At 46.4% G+C, this 12,743-nt stretch overlaps 1 protein-coding gene across 4 annotated transcripts in view; it reads left to right on the top strand.

The window, feature by feature from the left end:
- Positions 1 to 12,743, top strand: part of LOC140421878 (uncharacterized) — a 276,272-nt gene that overhangs the window by 20,501 nt on the left and 243,028 nt on the right. For 3 of the 4 annotated variants that reach the window (XR_011947154.1, XM_072506852.1, XM_072506844.1), the window contains exons 3-5: positions 275 to 441; positions 1,188 to 1,318; positions 9,218 to 9,384. Coding sequence is in view for 3 of the 4 variants with exons in the window: in XM_072506852.1 (XP_072362953.1) it covers positions 275 to 441; positions 1,188 to 1,318; positions 9,218 to 9,384 (465 nt within the window). In the remaining variant the exon portion in view is untranslated. The remainder of the gene's footprint in view (positions 1 to 274; positions 442 to 1,187; positions 1,319 to 9,217; positions 9,385 to 12,743) is intronic. The other variant, XM_072506859.1, reaches the window with a different exon arrangement.

Here is a 12,743-nt window from a genome sequence, read left to right as displayed (position 1 = left end):
AGTTTATTAATCTGCATGGAATGCTGAAATATGAAGTTGTTCCCTATTAGGCTGTGCGCAGGAGGGTAGGGTGTCTCAATTGTCCGATGGAATATGTTCAAGCTGTCGGACCAGAGAGATTTTGTAATCCATCTAGTTGTATTCTAATTTTATATATATATGTATTCACATGTGTATGCTACATAGTTAAAGCAGTTTGGAGCTATCACTCTGTTATTGAATGTAGTGACAAAGTTATTTTCACATATTAAAAATTATTCTCTTAACATATTAGGTACAGCACCACTAAATAAGATCAGTGTAATTGTTCAACCAATTGCCCCAGACCGTAATATGAATGTGACTGTTAATCGGGAGAGTATCGGTAATCAAACATACCTAAATGTAGGACATACCAGAGTGGAAGTGAATGTTACATCAGCAGATGGCAGTCACTCACAGGTACAGTGCAATCAATTTGCTTGTCTAAAGTTTCCTATATGTTATTTTCTGGCAATTAGGAATTTGACATAATCTTGTAAAAACATGTATCATTAATATTGCATAGTGTCATTACCTCGGCTTTTACCTATGCTAAGGGCACTATTTACATGGAAGTTGTTGTCGTACAAGCTTCCTGCAATGGTTCCTACAGTGGAAGTGACCAAAAGTGTTTGCCATTGGAAGCAGTAACAACATCCTGGAATGGAATTTGAAAAGTACCAATGATGACGAGAATAAACAGATTGTTCTGGTGTGGGGTCAGGTCTGGCACTTTAGGGGCTTAACCAGTAGCCCACCATACAGTCAAGCAGTGAGGGCCTTGGCATCAGTGGCCTCCACCAACAATTAGAAGTCTGGGATCAAATTTGCAAAGGGTAGACATCACAATACCACCACAGGCCATTCTTCACTCAAGATAATTTTGGTATTATCCACCCCAGAGGGATGTGGATCCTCTCTTTAGTATATTCAAAACTGAGATGGACAGTTTTTGCTCTTTCCAGAAATCGAGGGATGAGGGGTGCAGGTGGGAAAAATCACCTATTATTGTATTTGATGGTGGTGCATGTTCGAGGAATCATACAGTCTATTCTTGCTCCTATTTTCTTATGTTCTTATAGACTGCTTGTTAGAGTCAGTTTCTAAAGCTGTCCAGCACAGAAAGAAGCTTGTTGAAATAATCATTCTCAAACTTTCCTGAACAGGTGTATGAGCTTGTTATCTCCCGGGTACAGTTTCCATGGTCTATCAATTTCTCAAATCACATTGAGGCCCTAGAATACGAGTGCCCGGTATCCCTTAAGGCTTTCTACCAGGCTGCCTCTGTCAAAGGAAGGTAAGAAGGTTTTCCAGACTTTATTGACGTAAACTTGTTCCACAAAGTAAACTATTAGGTCCCCTGTCCTACATTATGGAAAGACAGGATGGGTACCATGAATTTGCTTAGAGTTAGACATTCCAATGTTCAATAATTTTATCTAAGAGCTGACGAGAGTTATGGAAAATGTAATTTATTTTGGTAGAATTGACTATTTTAGTTTGCTTGTGTAGTTGGTGACAATTTCTGTAAGTAGATCCATTTCACCATCATGCTGCATTAATACAACCAACTCTAAATGAATTACAATCATAGTGAGTTGCTTACTGGGGGTATGTAGGATACTTCTTCTCACCCCTATCAACTTAGAAGACTTGAACATTTTGTGTTCAATGAGCAGCTCGTCAAATTTATTCACAATTAAACACGAGCAACAAAGTACTGAACAGTGAAATGTTTGTATAAAAACTGTAATTAGTCCACAAGAGCATATGCACCTTTTTAGGAGAGATGCTTTCAGCTTTTCTGACAGTTTTGAATTTAAACTATTTTTTCCTGGGTAAGACAGATGAGTTATATTTTCAGAATGAGATGTTCTCGGATATGTTGAGCTTCCAAACACACTAATCAAAAAGTAAAAACTAATAACCAGCCTGTGGAATTTATTTGGTCTCTTTTTTATAAAGTAATATACAACTGAGAAAGTACTGCAACAAGAAGGACCTAATAGAAATTTCTCAAATGTTGGAAAGTTGAAAGAGTGTGGATAATTATGTCCATTAATTGGTGAATGGTAGTGTACTAAGTATTAGTATTACGAATATAAAGAGGACATTATAGAATTATTTTCCATTAAAGGTTCTTGGGTTATGGAATCCTTCACCAAAATTTCATATTGAATTAAAATGATCACAGCATTTAAGAGGGAGATGGATGACCATCTAAAAGATAAACATATTAAAGCGGGCAGGGAAGATGTTGCCGATGGTGGGTGTGTCCATAACCAGGAGTCACAGTCTGAGGATTCAGGGTAAACCATTTCGGACAGAGATGAAGGCACATTTCCTCAGCCAAAGAGTGGTGAGCCTGTGGAATTCGTTACCACAGGAAGTAGTTGATGCTAAAACATTGAATATATTCAAGAGGCGGCTAGATCTAACACTTGGGGCGAATGGGATCAAAGGTTTTGGAGAGAAAGCAGGTTTAGGTTATTGAGTTGGATGATCAGCCATGATCGTGATAAATGTTGGAGCAGGTTCGAAGGGCCTGTGGGGATAAAGGGGTCTTTTTCAGGATGGCAGCCGGTGACTAGTGGTGTGCCTCAGGGCACACCACAATATCCATTAATGATCTGGAAGAAGGTACTGAAGGCACTGTTGCTAAGTTTGCAGATGATACAAAGATCTGTAGAGGGACAGGTAGTATTGAGGAAGCAAGGGGCTGCAGGAGGACTTCGACAAGCTAGGAGAGTGGGCTATGAAGTGGCAAATGAAATACAATGTGGAAAAGTGTGAGGTTATGCACTTTGGAAGGAGGAATCGAGGCATAGACTATTTTCTAAATGGGGAAATGCTTCGGAAAGCAGAAGCACAAAGGGACTTGGGAGACCTTGTTCACGATACTCTAAAGGTTAATGTGCAGTTTCAGTAGGTAGTTAAGAAGGCAAATGCAATGTTAGCATTCATGTCAAGAGGTTAGAAGAAGCTAGAATACAAGACCAGGGATGTACTTCTGAGGCTGTATAAGGCTCTGGTCAGATCACATTTGGAGCATTGTGAGCAGTTTTGGGCCCCATATCTAAGGAAGGATGTGCTGGCCTTGGAAAGGGTCCAGAGGAGGTTCACAAGAATGATCCCTGGAATGAAGAACTTGTTGTATGAGGAACGTTTGAGGACTCTGGGTCTGTACTCGTTGGAGTTTAGAAGGATGAGAGGGGATCTTATTGAAACGTACAAGATACTGCGAAGCCTGGATAGAGTGGACATGGAGAGGATGTTTCCACTTGTAGGAAAAACTATAACCAGAGGACGCCATCTCAGATTAAAGGGACGATCCTTTAAAACAGAAATGAGGAATTTTTTCAGCTAGAGGGTGGTGAATCTGTGGAACTCTTTGCCGCAGAAAGCTGTGGAGGCCAATTCACTGATTGTCTTTAAGACAGAGATAGATATGTTCCTGATTAATAAAGGGATCAGGGGTTATGGGGAGAAGGCAGGAGAATGGGGATGAGAAAATATCAGCCATGATTGAATGGCGGAGCAGACTCGATGGGCCAAGTGGCCTAATTTTGCTCCTATGTCTTATGGTCTTATGGCCAAAAGGCCGCCTCCTGCTCCTATCTTCTATGTATCTATGTGCAGGGATAGAGGAGGGAAATGGAGAGGATTGCTCTCATAAGACCATAAGACATAGGAGCGGAAGTAAGGCCATTCGGCCCATCGAGTCCACTCCACCATTCAATCATGGCTGATTTCAACTCCATTTACCCGCTCTCCATAGCCCTTAATTCCTCGAGAAATCAAGAATTTATCAACTTCTGTCTTAAAGACACTCAACGTCCCGGCCTCCACCGCCCTCTGTGGCAATGAATTCCACAGACCCACCACTCTCTGGCTGAAGAAATTTCTCCTCATCTCTGTTCTAAAGTGACTCCCTTTTATTCTAAGGCTGTGCCCCCGGGTCCTAGTCTCCCCTGCTAATGAAAACAGCTTCCCTACATCCACCCTATCTAAGCCATTCATTATCTTGTAAGTTTCTATTAGATCTCCCCTCAACCTCCTAAACTCCAATGAATATAATCCCAGGATCCTCAGACGTTCATCGTATGTTAGGCCTACCATTCCTGGGATCATCCGTGTGAATCTCCGCTGGACCCGCTCCAGTGCCAGTATGTCCTTCCTGAGGTGTGGGGCCCAAAATTGCTCACCGTATTCTAAATGGGGCCTAACTAATGCTTTATAAAGGGGGACAAAATACCAACCAAGAGTCAATTGTTCTTTTCCTAAACTGGATATATCTGTTGCCTGGTGAAGCACAACCATAAATGTCTAACAAAGCCAATGTGTTATTATGGCAATAGACCTTTCCAGTGGAATCCCACAATCAACTTGTAAGCTATTTTTAACTCCATTGTTTAACGGTTGTTTTCACTTAAACCATTTACATCCAGACTGAAAGGGAGGAACGAAACAACTAGAAGATCACTGGACTCGTTTGTGAAAATATTGCCACTGAGGATTGTCTGAAATATATTAACCATGGGCAGGTGGGCAGCATGGTAGCACAATGGTTAGCTCAGTTTCTTCACAACTCCAGGGTCCCAGGTTCAATTCCCTGCTTGGATCACAGTCTGTGCGGAGTCTGCATGTTCTCCCCGTGTCTGCGTGGGTTTCCTCCGGGTGCTCCGGCTTTCTCCCACAGTCCAAAGATGTGCAGCTTAGGTGGATTGGCCATGCTAAATTGCCCTTAGTGCCAAAAACGTCAGGTGGGGTTATTGGGTTACAGAGATAGGCTGGAGGTGTGGGCTTAAGTCGGGTGCTCTTTCAAAGAGCCAGCGTAGACTTGATGGGCTGAATGGCTTCCGTCTGTACTGTAAATTCTATGATTATATCCTTCCTACAAATTCTCTTGTGGAATGTTTTTCATCACATTGCCTTTTAGTTGGGAATTAGAAATCAGGACGACCAGCACTGCTTAAGTCAACAATGAAGTCTGGAATGCCCTTCCTCACATAAATCTTCAAAATCAAATCAGGCAAACAAATAGTGTTTGCAAAAAGCAGTCAATCCAGTACTTCCCAAGCTATTAAAATTTGATTGAATTTTGAATCAACTGCTTTGGCCCTGGATTTTCGTCCATAAACTTCCCCACTCTTTCTTTAAAACCTGTCTTTTTATTCAAGTTTTTAATCATCTGTCTTGGTATCCTGGGTTGATATCACTATTTTGAAGGTAACAATCCTGTTAAGCATCTTGTTACTGAAGGTGCTATACAAATGCAGTTTAATGTATTCTTTAGGTTTGCAGACATACAATGATTAAAGCGAGATACCTAAGTGCACCCAGTACCTATGAATCATACTGAATCAAACAATCGGCAAGTTTGGAAATGCAGGGAGGAAACTTGGGAAAATTAAGAGAACGATTTTACCAGATTCCTTGAGCATTTCCTCTTGGCTTCAACCATAACTCCAGTAAGGGATTAACAGAACCCACTTGAATATGGCTGGAAAACAATGAAATCAGCGGATGGATTCTTCGTTCCTGAGACTAAGTGTTGACACTGGGGCAGGATTCATGGACTTCTAGGACAGCAAAACTGGCGCTGCACCTGGACCAATGCAGCGATCGTTGAGGGACTAGCAATGGCCCCTCATGGAACACAATCGATTCCAATGAGGAAGGTGCTGGATTCGTGATTGACAAGCTGCAGCCGCATATACGCACTTCACTCCCCACACACACCATCTCAGCCAATAAGATGGCAGCAAAGAGAGCGGCCCCAAGGTTCATGGATGTCGAGCTTGAGCCGCTGCTGGATGCCATCAGGAAAGGCAGGCCACCCTGTACCCCGGCCCGGGAAGGAGGCTGCCAGCCGGTGCTGTTCCACACACCCTTAACACTACACCGCCCCCACCCCCCAACACAGAGGGCGGCTGAACCCACATCCTGCACCACATGCTGGCACCAATACCGGTCACGATGGCCAAGTGCCCTGGGCACTGAGAGGGCACGGGTGGGGGCAGGTGTCAGACCTCATCGCAGAGTGGGTTGTCATCATCCACCATCTCAAGGACCAGACCCGCTGTTACTGCAGACCCAGGGCCCACACCCTGTAATGCAGGTATGAATCATGGAGGGGTTGTACGCGGAGGGGTTGGGAAGTGGTGTCCGTGCCCCTGGCCAGTTCACCCCCCCCCCCCCCTCCCCAACTCTGGAACCTGGAGGCGATCAGAGCGTCCCATGCGTATTGACCCTTGTGCGGCCTCCCGTGCTTGCCCGGGTCCCAGGCCCCACCCGTTTCTCATGCGCTGCCCATCCTCGCCGTTCCCCGCATCCTCCTCAGACGAGGCCTGGCCTTTTACCCTCCTCCTCCAGCACCTCGCCCCTCTGCTGCGCGATGTTATGGAGGTTGCAGCAAGCCACCATGATGTGGGCAACCCTCCCAGTGTCATACTGGAGGGGCCCTCCAGAGCAGTCCAGGCATCTTGACCATATCTTCAAGAGACCGAAACACTGCTCGATCTTGCTGCTGGTCATGGCATGGACGTCGTTGTAGTCGGTATCCATGCTGGTCTGTGGCCTCTGGATAGGCGTCATCAGTGATGACTGCAGCAGATAACCCCAATCACACATGAGCCAACCCCCCCCCCCCCCCCCCCCCCGCACCTCAAAGAGGATGGGAATCTTTGAGCGTGCCAGGATGAAGATATCGTGCACACTGCCCGGATGTCGGGCGCAGTTGTGCATGACGCGAATCTGATGGTCACACACCAGCTACACGTTCGAGTGGAACCCTTTTCGGTTTGTGTAGAGCGGCCTGTCATCTGCTGGTGGTCGTAGGGTGACATGCATCGCGTCGATCACCCCCTGGACCCAGGGCATCTCAACGATGGCAGTGAACCCCGCTGCCAGGACATCCTGGTGTGCTCGGTCCACATTGAAGTGGATGTATTGTGCCAACTGGACATATAAGGCCTCTGTGAAAGCGCGGATACACCTGTGCACTGAGCTCTGTGAGATCCCGGGCAGGTCCCAACTTGGCGCATGGAAGGAGCCTGTGGCATAGAGGTTCAGGACGACTGTCACCTTGACGGCCACCCGGAGCGGGTGACCTCACTTATTTCCCCACTTGTCTCATTGCCAGCTGTGCCATGATCTGGCAGATATGCCGCACGGTCCCCCTGCTCAGCCAGAGTCTTTGACATGCCTGGTCCGGCAGGTCCTCGAATGACGGCTGTTGCCGGTACATACGAGGCCTTATGTCGCGCCTCCTTTGTATATCCTCCTCCTCGGCAACTCTCCATCCTCAGCGGCTGCCTCCTGTTCCACTGGAGCACACGCCGCTGCTGCAGCTCCCTCTTTCTCAAACAACTCTAGCTCGTACAGCCAGAGTGCATCCTCCAGGGCTGCGGCGACTAGAAGGAGGGCCAGGATTGCTGGTTGTTTTCCAATATCCTTTTTCTTCAGGGGCTGAAAGGCTGACATGTTAGCATGGCGCACACCCCCATGCCCAACCAGGTCAAATGGGCTACAAGGTGCCCCTGCACAGCTGGCTTCTTAGCCAGGCACTGTGGGGGCCTCTGGATCTGCTGTGCATCATTGCTGCCTCGGGTACCATCAGCTGCCACTGTCCTTGCCAGTGGTACACTCCACGCCCCCTGTCTGGCGACTCCCCACCCCCGTGGGAGTTACTGTGCTCTTTGACGGGCCACATGATGCCTGCTCGCGCATGGTGGCGTTTAGGGGGTGGGTATGGCAGAGAGTGGGGGGTGGGGTGCTGGGTTGGGAGATTAGGCCTGGCTTGCGGGGATGGGAGCACCCATACGACCGGTGGCACTCTGCATAACCAGGGGCCAAGGTGGGTGGTTGTGGGGTGCACAGCAAGATGGCTGCCTTGCGGGCTCGGCAATGGCGGTCTGTGATGGGCACCATCCCAGTCCTGTACGGGCGTCATCCCGGCCCCATGGACCTCCCCCCGGCCCTGGCAGGGCCATCCCTGCCCCAGCCAGCCTGGCCAGTGTCAGAACTGGCAGCCCATGGATGCGCCTCTCCATTTCCTACCTCTTCTCTCTCCCTCATCAGCCACGACACCTGCTTCCCGATATTTAAAAGCACAAATGAACCTCGCCGTCGGGAATTCGCCCCGATGGAAGCGGTGAATTCGGGAGGCCCGGAATAGACCAGGTCAGGCTCACTAATGATATGCCAATGTGTTTGCTGTATGGAGAGGAGCATATTGACGCCGCTGTCGAGGCACCGGAGAATAGCGATTTGGCCTGAAACCTGGGCCTCCCACTATTTCGCCGTCAAAAACAATTCTCCGCCTCATCGCGTTTCCCGATTCCGGCGTCAGCCAATACAGAAGCCCGCCCCAGATCTCTTGTAAATTCAACGATTTTCTCAAGGGTAGAATCTTTGCCCACCTTTCACAAGACAAATTGTCATTGGGGTAAAGACTCACTTCTCCAGGTCACTTGGGGCATAGCATTATCTTGAAGGCTGATGAGCATGTGAGATCAACCTTTTCTATCTCCAGAGGGGCAGATGTGGATTTCAGCACAAACTGCCTTGGACACCTGAAGTATGGGAGAATTTTTAAAACTTATTTCGCACAGGAAGCTCTTGGGGCATGAGTGGATTATTTTATGGACGAATGAGGGAAGCGGAGAGGAGGAGTGAGGGAACAGGGGGAGAGGTGTTTTGCAAAATCTATTTCCAGTGGTGGGTAAGCACTAAACCTTCCAACTGAGTCGACAATGGACTTCTGTAGGTGTATCTGTAGTGATGAAGGGTACTGCCATTCCTTATGCAAAGAGGATGCTAGAGGACACCAGCAGGTGCTTTCCCAACATAACTGCTGGGATCATGGCCCACATATATTAAGAAACAAAACAGAATACACTAAGAGTTGAATCCAAAACATGACTTTGCAATGATTGGCTAGTCCACTTTCTGGTCATGCCACTGATTCTTCTGGAACATTGTTTGTTACTGTTGCACTTTGAGGGAGGTTTCTACTTAATTGAGCAGCATCTCTGTGGTCAGTGTCTCCTCGAATAACTAAACTGGAGTTTAGAACCAGATTATAGTATCCTTATCCTACATAATGGTGCTCTCACAATACCAATCTACTCTGTACACATCAGATTATGGTTGTGCTGCCTTCTAATTAATCCTTATGTTTCTTATTGCAAAGTGATCCCAAGCAAATATTCTCATCATCGTGCCTTAAGTTCCTCACTCGAAAGACAAAATGTGATCCTTTTGATGATTCTCCCTTTGATGAAGATTGGTGTGTCCCAGAATATGAGGTGGACAAAAGAATGTCAGCTGCTTCCGTTTACTGTTGCTTCAGATATAGAGGTACAACCACCCTTCTGGAATATATTCCGTCATGTTTTTTAAGATTCAAATAAAATCGTTGTGTTGAATATGTTGGAAGAAATTTTATCTCACTGTAGTTTTAATGTACAGGTCAAGTATCCTTTATCCATAAATCCGAAAACAAAAGACATCCAAAAACTGCACATTGTTTTTAAACCTCATCAACCTTTAGTATGGGAAGTCTAGTCCTTTTTCTGCACTTTTAACCTTACAATTTTTGAGGAGAACAAGCCAAAAAGAAACGTTTCCAGGTACACTGTATTTATTATTCAGTGGTACATCGCTCTATTATGGCCATTTAATTTACTTTAGACCGAGGCTATTGTAATATATGTGGTATCTGAAACCCAAATGCAGTCAGACCCAAGGGTTTCACATAAAGGATATTCAACCTGTAATACAAAGAATGTACCTTTGATTTTCTAGCTTCTGGTGTTAGTTCATTTTATCATTTATCTGCATAATGAAATGAAAAAAAATGAAAAATTGACATAGAGCCAGATGACCATTAGCTGTTTTCCCCTTTGAAGGGGAGAGCTGTATGGTGGTGATTTAACCTGAGGGTCACCACACCTCAGACAAGGGGAAGGTTGAGAAGGTGGGGCAGGGCCTTCATGAATAACCTCAGCCGGTACAGGATTTGGACCCAAGCTGTTGGCCTTGCTCTGCATTACAAACTAGCTGTCCAGCCAACTGAGTTTACCAGGCCCCTATCTGCGCAATATAAAACATATTTCAAGCAATCTCTGTGAAGATGCTATTAGACTCGGTCCAAATTCTGTACACCGAACTGATTGGCCATTCAACCTGCTCTGCTATTCAATAAGAAAACGGTTGACCTACTTAGACTCCACTTTCCCACATTATCTTCATATCCCTTGATTGCCTTCTTAACTATGGCCCTCTGTCTTGCATATATTCAACGACTAAACATCCATTGGTCTTCAGAATAGAGAATTCCAAAGATTCACAACCCTTAAGGAATTTCTCCTCATCTCTGTCCTAAATGACAATCCCTAATTTTGAGGCTTAGGGCAGAATTCTCTAGCCTTCGGTGGTGGGATCTTTCGGGTGAGGAATGTAAATTGCCATTGACTTTGGTGGGACTGGAAGATTCCGCCAGAAGCCGCCGACAGGACGCAAGAGCTGTGAGAAAACCCGCTGCGAGTAGCTGGAGAAGTTTGTCCTTCGCCCTGGACTCTCCAGCCTACAAAAACATCTTCCCAGCACTAACCCTGTCAAGCCCCTAAGAATCCTATGCAGGGAAAATTCATTCATATACTCAGATATCGATTTCCCTCTATGCAGCCAGCACCACAGGCTACTACCTCCATGGTCTGTCTGACGTTCTCTATTAATATCAGTGAAGAATGCTGTGTGAGTCGTGTATGTACTGACTTGCAGCGCAGCATGCACCACCCATAGTGACTTTCCTAGCTAGTTACAGATACCATATGTTCCAGCCCGAAAAAGCCACATGAACTCATCACATTTCACTTCAGTTACAGCACTGGTGACCTCTCTCGTGGGGATACTTTTTAGCTTTCAGTTGTCACTATTTGCAAGTATGTGTCATATGTTTTTATTTTACGACAACACTTGTTCTTAATCAATCTTCCTGGTGGCATGAAAGTATTTATAGCCAAACACTAATAAAAATTAAATCTGAAGAGAAAGTTGATTGTAGCAGCATGATATCACTCTCTGGGACTCCCTGTGAGGTGCCAACTCCCTGCTATTGAAAGTCTTCTCAAAATCATTGTCTTTTTTTGCCTTTGTGTCCTGCACAGTTTTTTCCTCCTATTCAGCATTGTCCGATAATGTACTTTGGTACACCTATGCATTAAATTAATCTATTCATTGCATTACAAACTTCAATCTCTATGACCTCCTTGAAGTTATTTCTTATTCTATTGGCCACAACAGGCTGCAAATCACCCACATAAAAGGATTGGTGAAATAAATGTGATTTCCACATCATTATTTTGAGATTCTATCTTTACTGATTAATCCTGAATTAAAGGAGCTAACAATTCATGGCATTTTTTGTGAGGGCCACGAAGAATCCAGCACGAATTAAAGGCTAGAAAGAAATAACATTTATTTACAATAACATAGATATACAACAGCAGCAGCAACTCCTTGCTGCTCACACTCCTCCAGCCGGATCCAAACTGGCCAGCTTAATTTATGCAGGAAAACTGCTAATGATTTCTCCGCCCCCTCATTGGGGAAGCTCATACTCCCAAAGGATTGTGGGATTGCCATTAGTCCCCAGCCAGTGGTAAGCAGGCAGGTTATAACATCCCTCGCCCCCAAAGTCCAAGGAATTCACCAAAGACCCTGGCGAAGGAGAGCGTCGGACTCGTTTTGCCACAGGCCGGACACCATTTGCACGAGGCGCTCGATCGGGCGGCGTGTAACGAGACGGAGAACGGCATTTCCGTGATGAACGGCGTAACGGTTGTACATCCACGGCCCGTGGGCCCGAGAATTCCCCCTCTGAGGCGTCCTGTGTCTCCATCTTGGAGTCGGAGTCCGTTGTCTCCGTCACCTCAGCGTCGCTATCTCCACACGGTTCTGCAACGACCTGTGCAGGCTTTGAGTGCGGCACCAGAGGAAGATTGTGAGGAATTCTTTCCACTGTGTCTGGTCTCTGTGGCTGTAGAAATGAAATCCGGGGGCGGGGAATATTTGGAAGGGATGGTCTTCTGGACTGACCGTGGTCTGCATGCTTGCGCTGGAGACAACCCTGGGCTTGCACCTGGTAAGATATAGGGCCCGTTTTGCGAAGGATTACGCCAGGGACCCACTGGGCACCACCAGCAAAATTCCGAACGAACACTGGGTCACTGGGCGCAAACTGCCGAATCGGCCGATGCCGAGAAAAACCATGTCCCTTCCGTTCTCGTGTGTGGCGTACTTTTGCGCCAATGTTCGGGAAAACCGTGCTAAGGCGGGTGCGAAGTCTCCGGCCCATTAGGAGTTCCCCAGTGGGAGCTACCCCAGTCACCGCATGTGGGGTGGTCCTATATGAAAACAAATAACAAGCCAGCCTCGTGTCCATCAACCTGGAAAATTGCTTCTTTAGGCCTCGTTTGAATGTCTGCTCTGCGCGCTCCGCCAACTCATTTGAAGCCAGGTGGTATGGGGCAGTGTGGATATGGCGTATGCCGTTCATCTTCATGAATCTCGCAAACTCCTCACTTGTGAACGGATTGCCGTTGTCCATGACCAGCACCTCGGGGAGGCCATGCGTACTGAAAGACAAACGCATCTTCTCGATTGTTGCGCAGGACGTTGTGCCTACCATCTTATGCACCTCTAATCATTTAGAC

The sequence above is a fragment of the Scyliorhinus torazame genome, chromosome 1 (genome assembly GCF_047496885.1).
Source record: "Scyliorhinus torazame isolate Kashiwa2021f chromosome 1, sScyTor2.1, whole genome shotgun sequence".
In the NCBI taxonomy this organism is placed as follows: domain Eukaryota; kingdom Metazoa; phylum Chordata; class Chondrichthyes; order Carcharhiniformes; family Scyliorhinidae; genus Scyliorhinus; species Scyliorhinus torazame.
Note: the sequence above shows the minus strand (reverse complement) of the source record. Positions and strands in the feature narration are given on the sequence as shown.